We start from the raw sequence: 20,670 nt of genomic DNA, 5'->3' as shown, positions 1-20,670 counted from the left end.
TTAATAAATAATACGATATTTTATAAGATATTTCTATAAAATATTTATTTTAATTAATAAGATATTTCTTTGAAGATAGTATCTACTTTTTACAATTATAAGTGAACATTGCTAGAGTTTTCATTCTAAAATTATGGAACATATAGCCGGCATCAATCTACTTATTCAATTAGCCGTAATGTTTATGGTTAAAAACATTTCTTTACCTTCCCAATATTTGAAACCGTGTACAACTGATATGGTGGAAGAAAAACTGTACGCACTTGCAACCATTTACAACTAACTAGGTTTCAAAAAAGTAAAAATATAATTTAACTGGATTTGTATTTATGCAAAGCTTTTAATTAGTTAACAGGCACTAGAGTTACGTTTTGGTTTAGTGGTGTTTTGTCATGTGACGAGTGGAATGTGGTTGGTTTATCTAATATTGCCCTCTATCGAGAGAGATAGGGAATACTAGATTTTTTTGAATTAAGCTGCTATGTATTGCTGTCATCTATGCGTTAATTGCTATGCTATTTCGCATTCCAAATGTCCAGGGTCACTATTTGAGGAAGGACGCAGTAAAGTCTTCATGTCCTTAAAGAATGGAATAAATATTGAAAATATTGTGGTGTCAACGCTAGGATTCGAACCCTTGGTCAGCTGGTCATGAGATTGGCAAATTGGAAATTTTGGCAAAAGTTTATGCGTACCCGGCTGCATGGAACTATGTGGCTTCATATGGTGTTTACCACACACGTATTATTTTAAGATTATTTTGCATCCACTGTTGTACGAGGTATTCGATGGTGGAAACTATTTTTTTCTCCAATGCCCACCTGGAGAATGACCCTAGTCACACAGGCATCTGAAGGGCAGATTTGTTGGTCACTCTTTCAGGGGCACCATATTAGGTGGGCTAACTTTGCTCCTACTGTAAGGACAGATAGTACAGAGCAGGAAAGAACGTCCATGCCTAACTCTGAACCTTTCTGATGCAGGGTCAGTTCTCTGACCTTTACATAGGCCTGTCTGCGGGAAAATAAAAATATGAATCCGTAATCCTTATCGCGGATAAAATCCTGATTGTTTGATGGTATCAAAATGAAATAGTCAATGAAAATAGTCAAATGATTTTACTCAGAGTTAACAGTTTGAATACAATCTTTTTTTGTATGGTTGTTTGACTGTTTTAGTTAAACATAGTAAAATAGCAATTAAATGAATTATTACATACCATTTCTACTGAACATTTTTAATTGAGAACAGTTTATCAATTTTAATTATAATAATATAAATAAAAATATGAATCCGTAATCCTCACCGTGGATAAAATCCTGATTGTTTGATCGTATCTGGTGAAAATAGTCAAATTAGTTTGCTCAAAGTAAACAGTTTAAATACAATTTTTTGTATGGTTCTTTGACTGTTTTAGTTAAACATAGTAAAATAACAATTAAATAAATTATTACATACCATTTTCTACTCAAAATGTTTAACAGTGAACTGCTTATCAATTTTTATTATCAATCATAATATAATAATATACCCATTCATATAAAATAATAATGAAATTCTGCAAATAGTTTGCTGTGACGGCTCAGGGGATAGAGCGTTCGCCTTCCAATGAGGTGAATCGGGCTCGAATCCCGGCGATGGCTGGTCGATACGAATTCCGCATCCGGCTTGTACTGACCACAGTGCTGACTCGAAGTATTCTATGTGGCAGATGGATCATGAGTGGAGGTTTTGATGGTTTTCCACTCCATGTAACGCAAATGAGGGTTAGTTCCATCAAAAAGTTGTTCTCCACGACGGCAAACTTCTCAGTATAATTGATACAGGAGTTCTCTTGTCTTCTGGATTGGGTTCAAAATTACAAGGATGCGGAGTTAAACATTAGTAGTTATAAATCTTTGAAACAATAGTTTGCTGTACATTTACTAATTATCAGTATCCATTGCTCAACTTATTTTTAAAATTTTAGAAATTTGTTTTAAATATTTAGTTAAATATTAGTTATTGATAACAATCTGAAAATCAGTTATATAAGTTCATGACTGAAATGAATAAATAATTTCTCGTGTTCAAACTAATGAATATATAATTTTTTTTATTCAAATTGAACTCTACTTCCGAGATCAAATTTCCACAAACATAATTTTCGAACTGATGCTTAATTTCCTCTCTTCGAACTAAATTACTTAACTTTGAGTACCCACTTATCAATTTCATTTCCTTGACTAGACAAACCGTTTGAAGATAATTATAAAGAGTCACAGAGAAAACAAAAAGTCCTTGAAATGATAAGAAAAAAGCCCCAAATAAATGACGAAGGTGTCCTTAGGCAATATAGTACTTTATCACCATGACTGAATTGTGTAGATTAACTTAATTAAGAATATAAATGGAAGGGAGTATATGTTTTAATAAAACGATAAGAATTTTTTCCCTTTTCAATTACAGTGTGAATATTTTTTTCCCTAGATGAATAATGACATGCCTTTTGTATTAACGAAAACAAATGAAACTAATAAATGAAATAAATTTTAAAAACATTTAAATTTTTATTCTCTAATTAAACGGTATTTCTTTAAATACCGTTTTGCATAATTTTATTGGCCAGTTTTAAGAATTATCATATTGAGAATAGTGCAACATGGTGTTTTACTTCAATGATAATGATTTACACTCGGAGCACAAATGTTGCAAATGTTGTAGTTGATGAATAATGTTGCGTTTTGTTTCTGACACGCTTTTATTAATAATCTTTTTAGTGTGTGTAAGATGTGAAATTTTGTAGTCAAATTTTTAACCTTTTTAAAGTACAATGGTGTAAGAAATTTAGTTTTTGTTATTGTAGTTCATTTACGTCGCAGTAGAGCTGCACAGTGGGCTATTGGCGACGGTCTGGGAAACATTCCGGAGGATGATCCGAAGACATGCCAGCACAATTTTGATCCTCTGCAGATGGAGATTTCACCCCAGCTTCAGTAGCCCGACGACCTGCACGAGAAATCGAGCTCTTTACAGTAGAACAGCTTAACGAGGATCCATACCACACACCCTCGGTCCCTACGCAGACTGATCCAAGTGGTCACCCACCCGCACACTGACCGCAGCCAGTGATGCTTGAATTCGGTGATCCGCTGGGAACCGTGTCTTAAGGATCAGTCTTCTCCGGGACGTAAGAAATTAAGACTTTGATTAGTATTTTCAGACTTTGTCGATTATCACTCGAACTACTGGATCGATTTTAATGAAATTTGATACGTGCATACATTTATACAATACAAAAGCAATAACCATTCAGCAATTGTAATACACACGCATGATAGTGCATAACACTCGTTGCAGTCGGAGGGTTAATAGGTGGTATATCCCTTCGTACATGCCTTGCAGACGTGATATCGTACTTGAAATAATGAAGTTTATCACTTCCTGTGCCAACTGTTCTGAATTGTCCTGTGACAATTTCATACCTTCCGACTCCAACGAGTGTTACGCACGATCTTGCGTGGGTATTACAATTGTTGAATGGTTATTTGTTTTGCATTGTATCAATGTATGCACATATCAAATTTCATTAAAATCGGTCCAGTAGTTCTAGAGATAATAAACCAAATCTACAAATTCTCATAATTTCATACACCAGTGTGCTCTGATTTTAAATGGCACTTTATGATTGATGGCAATATGAGCGTCATTTATTTTTTGATTAGGTCTTTGCGTCTGTTATACAGCCGGCCGATCGTAAACATAAGTGGTTTAAATAAATGATGACGTACAAGATTAAACTTCCAAAAAGGAATTAACATGCAATTTATTTAAATTTTTAAAAGAATCAATAGAAAAGGGTAATTTATTTCATTTATACAATTTGTATATAAAAAAATATTTCATTGCATATTAATTATATTATTTTCAAAACATTGAAATTAAGAAAGTTAGAGGTTGCTATTTCTTTGATGATAAACTTATCAGATCTTCATGGTTTTTTTTATATTAAACACTTGTCACTCTAAGTTTATGCATCGTTTCTTATCCCTTACCCATAAAGCATGTAAACCTTAAGGCAACCTCGTGGTCGTAATTTTCTTTTTATTGTCACGAAAAGGTTTGTACTAAAAACCTTTTTTCAATAAAGTGAAAATATTGCAGTTTCAAACCTTTCATCTTAAAAGGATTAAAAATTATACTTTAGAGATTTTTCAGAAAGTTGCGTCACTTAGGTAATATGGTCACTTAGATCAGTGGTTCTTAACCTTTTAAAGCCGCGACCCAAATTTGAGAAATATGTTCATGTCGCGACCCAAAAAAAAGTAAAAATTAGGCTGAGTAAGCCACAATGACTTCTTCTAGGAGGTGTTGGTATTACTTATTATTTGGTGTATTACTAACTTTTTTGGTTCGACTCAACGCGACCCAAGAAATATGCTTCGTGACCCAACTTCGGGTCGCGACTCATAGGTTAAGAACCACTGACTAAGATTCATAATGACGTTTTAGCTGACGTCACACTAGACATTATCCCTTAAAATTTCATGACAAGGTGGATTTTGGCTGATCATACAAAACTTTACGAAGAGAAACCTCATAATTATCTAAGTTCAAGATTATTTTCACCTTCAGACTAGCTTTATCGAAGGATGATTTTCTCACTCTTAAGCGAACCTTTATTTAAGGTTTCTATATAGAGGGTTGTTTTCCAAGGTTTTGGATTATGGTAATGTGCGTAGATGTCACAGATCTCGTTTTGAGATTAGAAGGCTCACACGTAAACCTCATAACAAGCCTTTTTAGGCTTACAATAAAAGGTTTTTGTCAAGTGAAAATAAACCTTATTTTGCTATCTGGGTTTAATTCCTTTAATTCCTTTCTTACTCCAGAAAGTCATTTGTTTCTGTCCATCAAAAATCCAGCCCATTGTCCATAGACATCCCCTTTAGAGCTATAAAGTCAATAATCGTAAATTCAGAGTTAGGACACAATCAAAAGCTAAATTATGTAAATCAATTGTAAGTTAAAACGGGTAAATCTTTAACCCACAAACGAATGTTGAAGTTTTCTGAAACTCTTTAATTGGGACTTTTCTCACAGTCGGGAAAGTAGACAGGAAAAGCTAAAAGGATGAGTAGATCCTCCCCCAAATCCTCCCCTTATACAACCCACAATATTTAAACTGGACCACATATTTGATTACCGGGTACTAATGTACCTTACCAGAGGAAATAAATGCAAGCCTAATAGAGGGAGTTAAAGTTGCACTATAAGTTACTATGTATGCACTATAGTTACATAATAGCATGCTGAATAGCGTTAAAATGAGGAAATTCGAAATCAATATTCTGTATTACAACATGGTCCTATATCTCCCCCCAATATTGACCCATTATATTCAAACTAAACCGCGTTTAATATTTCTGGGTACTACTGTACCATACCAGAGGAAATAATGATAGGTTTCACCAAATACAGGGAAAGACCAGAAATTCATTTAATCTTACCCTCTACCTTAAATATATTAAAAAGGCTAATTAAATAAACAGATGAAAGAATAATTAATTTAATTATTAACTTAGAATATAAATCAGGTTACAACATAATCAGAAAAGAATTCGTAGCAATTTAATTTAAAGTTGTTTTCTTCAAACTAAATATGCCACTATAATTTAAAAAAAAAAATAAAAAAAAAAAAAAAACCTTGCTTCACTCAAAGCGAAACAAAATATTTCGATCATCAATCCCATTTTCACGTTCCTTACATTTATAGTTTTAAGTGAGACAAAAATAAAACTATTTTCTCTCATTGGGACACTGGACATTCAAAATAAAAAAGAGTAATTTAAACACTACTTAATTAATAATTTAACACTACTTAAATTATTACTTAAGGGGACACTGGACATTCGAAACAAAAAAGTGTAATTTCAATTCTATGATTTTCAAATTTTAACAGAATAATGGTAGCATTAATAGAAGTCAGTGTACAATATTTTTTTTTAAAAAAAACATAATTTTTGCTTTGAAGTTATAGCTAAAACTATAGTTTCTAATTGTTGATAATTGAAAAGTTCCTTGCGAACGAATTTCAATGTTTTTAACTATATTTTTATCCAAATGCGTTGTTTATGGGTATTTAAATTACATTTATCGGGTTACCGTTACCGTTTAAAGATATAACGTACCTAGACATAAAGTTTTTCCTTTGTCACCAAAGATTTATTCGAAAAACGCGCGTCTCCTATGTTTGTCCTGTTATTAAAAAATTAAATCAAGGCATTTAGTTAATCAAATGCATTTAAGATTAAATAAGGCACTTCAAAGTGTATCTAAATTTTTTTAGCAGCAATAAAACAAAAACTGATGAGCAAAGATTTTCTTGAAGTTTTGAGAACATTAATAAAATTCCAATTCGAGGAAAAGAAACTTAGTCAGAGAGAACTAAATTTTGATGCATGGATCTTTACAAATTCAAAATCTAGTGACTCGGTGAGGAAAACACCGATTTTAACACGATTTATTGCATATTACTAAGTAAAATGTGAAATTTTTAATGTCTCAAAAACCAAATAATGGATTTTTGAAGGATTTTTCTCATTCCAAAACGTCTTGTGTTCCCTTAAGACAACTTAACAAAATTAATTTACTTAGATAACTATAGTCTATAATAAGTACTGAAAGTTATTTCGTTTCCTTAGATCTGCGAGCGTACGATACAGGAAACTGATTGCCAAATTTATACCACTAACTCCCTAAATAGTACCAAACTCAAAACTATTTATACGGAAATACTCACATTTTTTGCGCCAATTAAGAGAAATAAATGCATAGATTCGTATTTGAATTTTGTTCATTTGAAAGTTTAAACAACATCATCTACTGTTTCCACTGACCTACCCAAATTTTAATAGATTTTTTGAAATAAAATTAAAATTATTTAATGAACTAAATTTATCAAAAAAATCAAAATATATTACATTCAAAATTACTTATTCTTCTTATTTATTTATTTACTTATTTTTTGCAAGAAAAAAAAATTTAAATGTGCCAAAACTAAATCAATGTAGTATTCGGATCGAATTTTTCTGAGGTTATCACTATAAATTTCTTAAAATTTAGTCTTAAAAATCCCAGCAATTTTTTGATTTTGTTTGTTTTCTAAACTAAGAGTTTAAGGATTGTTTTTTTTTTCATTATTATTATTAGAATAACGTAATTCTACGTTACATTTCAAGATAAACCTATTTAAATTGGTGTCTGATCTTATTTATTCTTATTTTTATTTTCGTAATTGGAGTGGTCATTACAAGTAGATTTCCCTCTTTTATTACTTCCGTATTAATCTGTGAATTTATGTAAAAAAAAATGGAGAAGAGTAATCGATTTTATTTGTTTTCCTTAAAAAAAGGGAAAGCAACTAGTCTTTTTCATAGTGAAATATTTAAAAAAATAAAAATGTCCAATTATAAATATCTCCTCGAGCTAGCAATGAACTAAACAGTCCGTGGCAGATATTCCTCTTTTATAAATTTCATAACGATGTTCATTGTAGTATGAATTGGATCTTTTATTCCTAATTTAGTTTATTAACTATTTTTCTTTCCTTTTTTTTCACTGCTGTACACGTTCTGCGGCAATATTTTCTGAGGGGCCATTCACTTAACCGAAGATTTGGCTCTCGTCCAGATCGTTGTAGAAACAAAAGGGGTAGGGTGGGTGTAGGAAGGGTGTCTGTCCCTAAAAGCTTTTCTACTATCTTTAAGCCCATTTAAACGGATGATGGAAGAATTTAGTGGGACATTTTTAGGATTTCAAGACATGGATTGTAACAATACCGGCTTCAAAAAATGTTGAAGTGATAAGAAAAACACATATTTTGAAATACACTGTGTGAAAATTAAGTTAATAATCCATATAATCTCGATATCTCGAAAACTTTATGTCGAAAAAATATTTTTCCCCTTGTCTTCATATATCCACCCCAATATTAAATTGAATTTCTACGTCGGGGAGTTTTTTCCCAAATTCTGGTAAGGTTGAATTTTTTTTCGAAATAGAAATTGTTGTACACAATGTAAGTTTATTGTAAACCAATTCTTTTCTATTTAGTGCGTAATTATTTTATTAATAATGATGGTCTAAGATAAAAACAATTAGAGCTTACGTACTCTATTTTATGTATTTTATTTTATGGTCATCGTTGGAAGACCGACCCAATTTTTTGGGTTTAGGACGACTAATGTTCAACTTCGTAGCCTTGCAATTTTGAAAACAATCAAGAAGGCAAGGAAACTCCTGAATCAAGTATTGGGAGAAATTTGCCTTCTTGGAGGACTTCTTGATGGAACTAACAAGCATTTGCGTTACATGGAGAGGGAAACTATGAAAAGCTCTCACGGTTAGCATGACTGCAAGGAGACTCTAAATCTTGATTCGTCTACCATTGAGGAAATTTTACGTCATCATTGTGATAAGGATGCCAAATTCGTATCGATCAGCCACCGCTGGGATTCGAACCCGGTTCACCTCATTGGAAGGCGAACGCTCTATCCCCTGAGCCATCACCTTGAGCCATTTTTATTTAATTAAAATCTCCTGAGCCATTTTCATTTAATTAAAATTTGTTGACAGTGTACCGTGGACAGAGTATACCTTACTACAGTAAATGCAAAATGCAAACCTAAAATTTAATTATATATATACACAGCTTTGTTGTTTTAATGTGACTGGAAACCAGTTTGCTCTTGTTCACGTTCGTGTTTGTTAAAAATATAGAATATATTTTATATATTATATATTATAATATATTATTATATATATAGAATATATATTATAATATATAGAATATATTATTATATCAGGTATAATATTAGCGTATTATAATAATTAAGCCAAATTATTCGACGCTGTGTTTTAATAATTACGTGTTTTGCAAGAGTTTCAAAATGAGGATAAAACAAAGGAAAATTACAGACATATGAAAGAAGGGGAAAAAGAAAAATAATAGTAAACTAAAGTAATGAAATTCTATATAAAATCAATGAGTTAATCGTATATCATAGTAGATATATCTATCTATCTATATTATATAAAACGCTAATACGTACGTATGTATGTATGTATCAATAAAACCGATGATATTTCTTTTCTCGCGCTGGCAACAGTTTTCATTTTTAATTGATTGGATTCGGTGCGCAAGAGCACGTAGTGAGCAACCAGATAACAATAACCAGAGTAAGCATTATCAGGTTGTTCAATTCAGATTCATGCACTAAAAACATGACAATATTTAATTTAAACTCAATTAGGAATTAATTAATTAATTGAAGTGAGAATGCTTTAAAAGGCCGCTGTTGAATTGATATTTTTCTACTGGGAGCTACCTAAACGTCTAAAAAACGTTTAAGTGTTTGTATTGAATGCATTGAATTTTTTTTATATTTCGCGTTTATTTATGCATTGAATTTTCACGCTTTAAAATGCAGAATATTAGTGAAGCAATATTTGATAATTTATTTTGCTAATATGTTTCTTATTTAGCTAATGTTTTGATTTTTTCACCATGTACAATCTAAATAGCTAATGTATACTTTTTTAAAAGCCAATAAGAACATTGGTAGAATTCTTCTACATAAGTACAATACTATGTCTTTGATGATAAAATACTATGTCTTTGATGATAATATGTTATGTCTTTGTGCTAGAACATTGTGTTCATTGACGAGCGAGCGCGGCGAGCCATGGTTCACGGCGTGAACCACATAGGATTGCGTAGCAATTCTCGGTTGGTTGGTGAGCGTTAGCGAGCAGGGGGTAGAGCCTATTAGTTTACTGAAAAATTTCTTTGTTAATTTACATAATTTTCCCACGTGCAAATCCATTTCGGGTAAATCCATGGCCAAAATTATTTACTAAAAAAATTTCCTTGTAAATTTGTATAATTTTTCCATGTGCAAATCCATTTCGGCAAATCCATGGTCAAAATTATTTACTAAGAAATTCCTTTACTAAAAAGGAATTCCTTTGCTAATTTGTATAATTTTTCCATGAGCAAATCCATTTCGGGCGAATCCGTGGCTAAAATTATTGATCAAAAAATTTATTTTTTAATTTATACAATTTTTCCTTGCGCAAAGCCATTTCGGGCAAATCCGTGGCTAAAATCATTTACTAAAAATATTTCTTTGTTAATTTATATAATCTTTTCATGTGCAAATCAATTTCGGGCAAATCTGTGGCTAAAATTAAGTGCAAAACAGGCAATTCATGTTTCTTTCTCTCTTCTATTTTATATTTTTTTCTTAAATAAATATTTATTTTCTAAAATTTTTTACAGTCAACTTCTTTAAATTATCCAGCATAATATTACCTTGCGCACATCCATTTTCGGGTCCATTCTTGGTAACTAACAAATCAAAGGCACTTCAGTAATGCAGTAAGAAAGCATTTTAAAACAAAACTCCTCTAGTTAAGCTTTTATCTCAATTTGCGCTTTTGTTTTCATTTTTTGCAATCTGGTAATCTTGTTACGAAAATATTTTAAATCATTCTTGAAATATTTCCCGTTCACGTAAGTCCATTTGAATTCGCTGCTCGCTTTATGTTTCATGTTTCATTCTGTTTTTTCTTTATATTTAATTTTCTGTCTTTACGTGTTATTTTAACTTTTTGTGTTTTATTTAATTTGTTGTAATTTTTGTAAAAATTTTTTGAGTGCTCTCCACACTATTGTAATGATATATTTTGCGTCGGCTACATTGATACATTATTAGAAAGCACTCTTTTTTGCAGATATAATCGTGTGGGCTGATGACAAGATATCTCTTATTTTCCGGATTTTTAAAAAAGAAATTTATACTTTTTCTTCCGGATTTTTTTTATTATTATTTCCACCCCCCCCAGTTTTCTGTTATATTTATTATAATTTTTCTTATATCCCCCTTTCTTCATATGTCTGTAATTTTCCTTTGTTTTATCTTCATTTTGAACTTATTTTATGAGTTCTATTTACTTGCAGCTTATGCGCAATAAATGAAACTTATTGTTTTTCTTAATTTTCTTCGTGTTTTCTTGTATTTATTTACTTTGCTATATATATATTTATAGTATCTATATATATATATATATATATATGTATATATATATATATATATATATATATATATATATATATATATATATATATATATATATATATATATATATATATATATATATATATATATATATATATATATATATATATATATATATATATATATATATATATATATATATATATATATATATATATATATATATATATATATATATATATATATATATATATATATATATATATATATATATATATATATATATATATATATATATATATATATATATATATATATATATATATATATATATATATATATATATATATATTATATATATATATATATATATATATATATATATATATATATATATATATATATATATATATATATATATATATATATATATATATATATGCATATAATACTAAAGATTTTGATATCCGGTTATAGAAAAAGTAATAAATGTCTTATTTTTTTCGCTTGATCCACACTAATGTTACAAAATCCAGCAAAGCATCCCAGCAGATATCCGGCCTAAGTCACGTGATGGTGCATCTATCACAATCTGGGCGTTCCCTCAAAACCTGCTGTCACTGAAGACCAGAATGAGGTCATGCAGAAAAACCAGGGTCTGACCTCAGATATTGTACTCACACACATATATCTATAGGGGAATTCAATTAATTACAGACGATTTTTCTTTCGAAACAGAGGAGACTGAATCGTTATCTACCTACCATGCTTTTTCTGTCATGTCAGAAACAGGAAACAAAAATGCTTTGTAGGCTGAATTAGTTTTTCTTCTTCATCTTTGATCCTGTTAACTTTTTCCTTACTTTTAGAACAACCGATGGAAATTTTACGAGGCTATATATTTCTTTAGCACGCAGTTTTATTCGCCATGGATTGTGCTAACTCATTTATTAAAGGGATTTCGCTTTATTTCCATGAATTGTACTACTATGTATTTTGTACTTAAAACGCAATAAATACATCTTAATGTAGGGTTGGGATGGCCTGGTTTGTTGAACACTGGGCCTAAGTCCAAGAGATCATGACTTCGATTCCCCCCCCCTTGCCGAAGTCTTGCCATGTAGTGAAATGGTAACCGATGCAGGTTAAATCTGTAGAGTCACAAAGTCCTCTATGTACCCTTTACAAATCATACCTCTGGAGTTATTGATCCAGGAGGTTCTTGTCTTCCGGATTGGTTAAAAATTACATGACTATGGAGTTGAACATTAGTAGTCGTAAACCAAAAATGAGTCGGCTGTTCAACAAGTGATATATATTGTATATATATATATATATATATGCTCCTAAGAGCCATTGCATTATGACCACGCTCCATCGATAACAATGATCTCGCCCAGGATTTCATTAGGAGCCATAATCCTCATAGAACAATTCCTGACGTCTGTAAGCTATTTGAACATAATTGCAGATCAGGTTCACCCATTCATGGCCACAGTTTTTCCTGCGGGGGATGATGTTTACCATCAGGATAATGCACCATGTCATAAGGGTAGAATCGTCATGGTTTGGATCGAAGAACAGTCCACATATTTTCCCCAAGTTCACCTGACTTTAATCAAATAGAGCATTTGTGGTCCTACTTTGAAAACCAAATTCGCGCTGCCCCTCGCAATGTGAGGGAATTGTAGGACCAGTTGGTGAGCGCTTGGTACCAGATACCTCAGACTACCTGTTAGCACCTTGGGGAATCAATGCCACGGCGGGAGCTAGCAGTTTTGAGGGCTAAAGGTGGTCCTACATGTTATTAGCAGGGTGGTCATAATGTAATGGCTAATATATAATGTATAATGTAAAAAACAAAGGTGATCGCAAAAAATTGAATTTTGATCTCCATTTTTGAATAAAACTTTACAATGTATATAAAAAGCAAATAATTTTGCAATTATCGACACGCAATAGAAATATATTATGTCTATTTTCGTGCAATTATTTGTACTTTTTCTCGATCTTTTTCATACCGAAAAGAATATGATATAGCTATTTGAGTTGAAAATCAGTATAATCAAGTTTATTATAATTGAGTAAAAGCACTTTTTACTACTTAGTACGTATTTATTAAATCGAGTAGCAGTCTGAAGTACGATCTATCATTATATATCATAAAATGCACTACATATCTGCGAGATTCAGATTTCAACGGTTTAGCTACTAAGAAATATATTGAACCCAAAACTAAACTATAATTATAACGTAAACATTAAACCAAATATGTTTTATAAATTAAAAATTATTTGGCAAACAAAAAGAAGATAAACAAAGTCGTTGAACCGTCGTTGTTACCGTCGTTGAACAACCCACCCAATTTTTGCGTTTCTGTCTTCTAATGTTCAACTACGTAGCCTTGCAATTTTGAACCCAATCCACAAGTCAAGGGAATACTTGGATCAAGTATTAGGAGAAATTTGCCTGCATGGAGGACTTTTTATAGAACTAACCCACATTTTCTTTACAAAGAGTGGAAGACCACGAACACCTCCCACGGTTATTCTGACTTCAAGGGGACTCTAAACCATGATAACTAACCAGGACGATCAGCAACTGCCGGGATTCGAACCCGGTTCACCGGAAGGCAAACGCTCTATCCCTTGAGCCATCGCGGCTCTCAAATGAATGTAAGAAAGGAGCGTTGTTGTAGTTGTAGTTCATTTACATCGCACTAGAGCTGCACAATGGGCTATTGGCGACGGTCTTGGAAACATCCCTGAGGATAATCCGAAGACACGCCATCACAATTTTGATCCTCTGCAGAGGGGATGGCACCCCCTCTTCAGTAGCCCGACGACCTACACGCGAAGTTCAGCACTTTACGGTAGAACAGTTTAACGAGGACCCATACCGCACACCCTCGGTCCCTACGCATACTGATCCAAGTGGTCACCCACGCGCACACTGACCGCAGCCAGTGATGCTTGACTTCGGTGTTCTGCTGAGAACCGTGTCTTAACGATCAGTACACTGCGGGACGTAAAAAAGGAGCGAGATTACTGTCAATATGACTTTTATTTTTAGGAGACAAACTACAAATTTTGTAAAAAATATTCGATATGTCACCCTCTTTTTAGGACATCAAAATGGTTCTTTTTATCAGATTTTCTTGGAAGATATGCTTTAGGTACATTTAGATATAGTAAACGTTCCAAAGGTCATTTTTTTTGTTCGAATTTTAAAAGTCGCCCCCCCCCCTCTTTTATTCACATGCTATTCCCCCCTCCCCATTTCTCATTTTTTATAGATGGAATGAACACAGAAACTTAGTTCCAAGATTTTTCAATTTTTCCAACTTCCAATCTCAATGTTTTCAATTTAATTTTCTAGGATTTCTTAAAATGGAGTCCTCTCTTTTCTTGGCAGCAACTGCACTACTTGCCCTCCTGAAATGTAGAACTAATCGTTTCACCCTTAAGATATTTGGTACTGTTGCATCGGATTATATCATGCGAAACTCTTCAATGACGCGAGAATGTGGCTATCGATCAAGAATAGTAATCCACCGTGAATGTTCAATGTTTATGGTAAGACAACAAGGTATCTCCTTGAACAGCAAATGCTTCACAAATGAAATTTCTGGGATAAAAATTACTGTTACCGACATAATAAGTAATACATTTGCAGCAATCTGGATTACTCTCACCCAGTGGACTAGGAAATTCAATTCATTTTCTTTGAATGCTGGATGATTGCGCTTTGAAGAGCGTGACATTAACCCTTCGCTTACAGCTGGTACACTAAGTGGACCAGAATAGCTTCACCATGTCAAGCGCCGTAGGCAAAAGGTTAACATCCCACTTGATTATTACCTTGTGAGAGGGTTACTGGAAAAAAATAAAAATTAAAATTAAATTATTTTATTTTATTTTACAACCATCGTTGAACAGCTGACCCAATTTTCAGGTTAACGACTACCACTGTGCACCACCGTAATCTTGTGTTTTTGAACCCACTCCAGAAGACAAGGGGACGTTTGGATCAAGTATTTTTGAAAATTTGCGTTTGTGGAGAACTTTTTGATGGAATTATCCTGCATTTGTTTCACATGGAGAGGAAAGGCACGAAAAGCACCCACGGTTAGCACCAGCACATCTACCAATGTGTTTCATAGTCTAAAACGCATCGGATCAATAAATTTCCTTTTTAATCAAAGTTTCCCTTTACTATGACATATGCTCCATCAACAGTATATACAATCGCTTTATTTGCAACGGAAACACTCTCAATTCATTGAAAAAACCCGAGTCACAGACAAAAATGCATAAAAAGTATTAATTTCTTTCCAGTTGTTTTATTATGATCAGTTCTGTTCTGACATCAATAGAAGATTTAGTACGATTAACTAATTTGGCACAAATATATTACAAAATTTGCCTGCTTATATGTAGCATATATTTGGAGGTTTAACATACTATTTTCAGTAAATTATGTTTTTATGTATGATTTTGTAGCAAAATTAGCACGCTATTTTTAATTTCCTCGTTCTATTTCATGCTATTCATACTATTTCAGGAATGTTTAACATGCTATCCCTGACAGCAAAATGAGGTTTATTTTTACTCAGCAAAAACCTTTCAATGTAAACCCAAAAAGGTTTGTTATGCGGTTTACGTGTAAACTGTCTAACCTTAAAACGAGATCTGGGACACTATGCTCTATTCTATGCACATTAATCTAATCCAAAACCTTGGAAAACAACCTTTTGTATAAAAACCTCAAATTGAGGTTGTCTTAGGGTTTTCAAGCGTGAAAAAATGCTTTAATAAAGCTAGTCTGAAGGTTAAAATAATCCTAAATCTAAGTAATTGTAAGGTTTCTTTTAGCAACGTCTTGTATGCTCAGCTAAAATTCACCTTGTCCTGAAATTTCATTGGACAATGTCGAGCGTGACATCAGATAAAACGTCACTATGGACCTAAGAGACCATTTTACCTAAGTGACAAAACTTTTTAAAAAAGCTTTAAAAAAATAATTTTCAATCCTTTTAGGATGAAAGGTTTTAAACTGCAATATTTTTGCTTTATTGAAAAAAGGTTTTTAGCACAAACATTTTCGCGACAATAAAAAGAAAATTTCGACGCAAGGTTGCCTTAAGGTTGCAATGCTTTCTGGGTATAGATCTAAGAATATCTTATCTATAATCGAGTGATCCTTAGTAAACTTTCTACGCTGTTGCTTTAAAGCAATGCTATATTTTTTCGAACAGATCCAAAGTATCTGTTACATAAAATACTAGTTACGTAAAATATACTTTGATACTATACAGATAATACTACGTAAAGTCTCTTCAATGTCATTTTCAGGACACCGCAATCCGAAGAAATCCTTTTCATACTCACGTTAATGGTATGTTTTTTGTGTTCATGTAAATATAAAAATTACTTCAAAATCCTTCACTGCACAAAAGAAAGAATTTTATTCATGATTTTTAAGCAAAATTAACACTCGATTTTCTCATTTACTCATTCTATTTCATGCTATTTATACTATTTCAGGAAGCTTAACATGTTGTAGATCTAACAATATCTAATCTATAATATGTAGTATAATCCTAAGTAAACTTTCAGCGCTGTTATTTTAAAACAATCTTATTTTTTAGATCACATCCGAAGTATCTGCTACATAATATACTAGTTATGTAACAGATACTTTGATACTATAATACTATACAGATAATACTACGCAAAGTCTCTTCAATGTCATTTTCAGGACATCACAATCCGAAAAAATTCTTTTCATACTCACGTTAATGTTATTTTTTGTATTCATGTAAATATAAAAAATACTTCAAAAACCCTTCCCTGCACAATAGAAAAGGTGAATCGAAAATCCATTACACCAGTTTTTTTTCTAAAATGTCGAACACTTCACGCATCAAATTCCAAGTTGCTTCTTTGAAAATCACCTTGAATCTTCTCTTTCATGTGGGCGTAAAAAGATTGGGATTTTTTTTGGAAAGATTAGAAGGGAGAGAGAGAGAGAAAAAGAGAGAAGTCAGTTTTATACAATTTTAAATCAATTTTTAAAATTTTATTTTTCGAACCCTGGTATCTGTTATCAGCACTAGGGAAAAAAGAAAATGGATAAATGCCAAAACAAAGAACGCTTTTACGCCCACTGTGATAACTATCGATAAATCACTCTAAATGCCTAAAAAGAATTTGGAACAGTGATTGAATGTGACTATTAAGGACAGACTTTTATAGTTAAATGTATTTCAAATCTTATAAATATATATATATATTTTTTTGCTTCGTTGACGCAATTATTGATGCCAGAATTTTGAAGTGTTAGTTATTCCATACCTTATTTTTATGGAATAGTTAATGGTATGGTATGGTATTATACCTAGATATCGATAAATCATTCTAAAAGCCTCAAAAGAATTTTGAACAATGATTGAATGTGACTATTAAGAACAGTATTTTATAGTAAAATGCATTTGAAATATATATATATATATATATATATATATATATATATATATATATATATATATATATATATATATATATATATATATATATATATATATATATATATATATATATATATATATATATATATATATATATATATATATATATATATATATATATATATATATATATATATATATAATCACATAACGAAGAATAAAACAAAGAAAAATAATAGACATATGAAAAAGGGGGGGAAAATAAGTAAAAAATAACAATCAACAGTTTATTAAAAATAATAATAAAATAAAAAAAATCATGAAATGTTAATTAAAAAACCGGAAAAAAAAGAAAGAAAAAAAAGGATATAATCTTTTCTTCAGCCCACACGATTATATCCGCAAAACAGAGTGCTTTCTGATATTGTATCAATAAAGCCAAAGCTAAATAAATTAATACAATACTGTGAGGAGCACTCAAAAAATTTTTTTTAAAAATAACAACAAATGAAAAAGATCACAAAAAGTACAAATAAGTAAAAATAACATGTAAAAACAGATAATAAAATGAAATAAAAATAAAAAAATAAAAAACATTAAAAAGGGGGGACTATAAAGCGAGCAGCAAAATCAGTTCAACTTACATGGACGGATATTTTTCAAGAATGATTTAAAAATGTTTTCGAAGAAAGATTGCCAGATTACAAAATATGAAAACAAAAGCGCAAATTGAGTGTAACAAGAGGGTTTTAAAGTGTCGTTCTTACTGCACTGTTGAGGTGATTTTTTATTCTGAGTTTTGATTTGTTAGTTACCAAGGATGAGCCCGAAATGGATGTGCGCAAGGTAATAATATACTGGATAATTTTAAAAATTGATCATACATAGTTTTAGAAGATAGATGTTTACTTAAGAAAAAGCACAAAATAGAAAAGAGAAACATAAATTGTCTGTTTTGCAGATAATTTTAGCCGCGGATTTGCACGATATGGATTAGCACATAGAAAAATTATTTAAATTATCAAAGAAAAAATTCTTTCAATAGATAATTTTGACACGGATTTGCCCGAATATATATATATATATATATATATATATATATATATATATATATATATATATATATATAAGACATTAATTGTCAGTCAGGTGATACTATACAGCTTTATTGTTTTTAAGCAACAGAAACCCGTTTGCACTTGTTCAAGTTCGTGTATCAATTGGTTAACATTGTAATGCAATACGTTAAAAATAAATGCAAATAAGAAGTATATAAAAATTCTCTCTAATAAAAACCCATTACATGTATGTTCAAATATAAAAGTATCGCATATGAACTCTTGCAAAAGATGCAATTATTAGAACACTACAGTGAGTCTAACAATGTGGTCTAATTATTATAATATACTTTCAAAGGCATTATTTAATAAATATTCTATATTTATATAATATATCGTAAAATTTATCCAGTCTTCTAATTTATATTATAAATCACCTAATTGAACCAATTGATACACGAACGTAAACAAGTGCAAACCGGTTTCAGTTGTGTAAAAAGAATAAAGCTGTATAGAGTATCACCTGATAACTGATATTTTACATAGAATCTCATAGTGTGTCTAATAATTTATCTAGGGACTGCACATCATTGCGATTCTCAATTTCTATGACATATGCTTTACTTTACAACCGTGTTTGTAATTGGAATTCTAGGTAAAATTCTGCGTAGTTCTTTCTTGTTCTTGCACGGAAAAAACTACGGTTGAAATACCGAATTGTATGGTAAATACATTTTTCATAAACGTTTTATGGTAATGAAACCAAAACACGGTATTTAAACAACTAAATTGGAAATTGTTTTCTTTCATGTGGTAACGGTATACCAGAAACTCTGGTTTTCAAAATTATTCATTTTATTAGATTTTATAGTAAAAAATACGAAACTGAAATGTAAATTTAATTGAATAAAGTTATTATTAACATTAAAGGTATAATTTTTTTTTTATGTGAACGACATCTTAATTCTAGTTATTATTTTTTTCTTCGGCTTCTGACTTTGCGTTTACTCCTTACTTTGCAGAAGCGTAAAAAGCATCGTATTTAAAAAAAAAAAATAATGGGAAATAAGTCCTTAAACTAAAATAATTTCTAATGTTAGGAATACCACTTGAAACTCTGGAACACCGAAGTCGAGCTGTGGTCAGTAAGCGGGTAAGTGATCACTTTGAACAGTCTGCGTAGGGACCGAGGGTGAAACGGCATAGGTCCTCGTTAAACTGTTCTACCGTAAAGAGCTCGACTTCACTTGCAGGTGGTCGGGCTACCAAATAAAGGGAGCCATACCCTCTGCAGAGGATCAAAATTGCGATGTCATGTTATCGGATCATTCTCAGGGATGTTTCCCAGACCGTCACCATTGTGCAGCTCCAGTGCGACGTAAATAAAGCCCCTACCTACCTCTTGAGCTCAAAAAAATATTGCAAATGCCTAATTTTAAATCAAAATACAGCGTCTCACATTAATATATTTCGGTAAATATGAAAATCTTTGCTTCATCGAAGTAAATTTGAAAATTTGAAATAATAAACTAATTACTTTTTTTTTTACATTTTAGAAATTAAAAGGAAGTTTTGGAGATAAATGGGTAATATTATTAGAACAGGAACAAAACCAAAAATTCTTTCTTGGTAAAATAATATGAAATTCAAACTCTTCAGTTTTGAATATTTAACCACATCATAAACTGCTTAATAATTGAAATTATTTCTTTTTTTGATAAGTAGTTTTCTGCTAATCGAAAAAATAAATTCTTTTTAGCTCAATCTTCCATTAAAGTTGAACATTGATTTCAAGTGTAATTAGCTTTAGTTTACTTTTTAACAAATTGTAACACATTTTTATGTATTTTCTTTGCAGTGTGTGTATTTGTTTCTATTCGTCATCTCGGTTTTCAATGTCAACACATCGGCTGAATCTATAGGTAAGTCTTCATGCATTTTTTAAATTATTTAAAACATCTTGTAAAAACGATTATAACGTTTGCCAAAAATTTTTTATTTATTTATTGTATCATGAAAAACGCTGCAGAAACCAAAATGCCTCTCAATGCATTTCAATACTGCTGTTTGTCACCTAAACTGT

At 31.2% G+C, this 20,670-nt stretch overlaps 1 protein-coding gene across 1 annotated transcript in view; it reads left to right on the top strand.

Moving 5' to 3' along the window:
• The window catches only part of LOC107453978 (uncharacterized), an 89,495-nt gene that overhangs the window by 20,667 nt on the left and 48,158 nt on the right, over positions 1-20,670 (top strand). The window contains exon 2 of the mRNA XM_016071004.4: positions 20,446-20,509. Within this exon, the coding sequence (XP_015926490.1) occupies positions 20,446-20,509 (64 nt within the window). The remainder of the gene's footprint in view (positions 1-20,445; positions 20,510-20,670) is intronic.

This window comes from Parasteatoda tepidariorum, chromosome 8 (genome assembly GCF_982258835.1).
Source record: "Parasteatoda tepidariorum strain Cologne lab strain chromosome 8, Ptep-v5.0, whole genome shotgun sequence".
NCBI lineage: Eukaryota > Metazoa > Arthropoda > Arachnida > Araneae > Theridiidae > Parasteatoda > Parasteatoda tepidariorum.
Note: the sequence above shows the minus strand (reverse complement) of the source record. Positions and strands in the feature narration are given on the sequence as shown.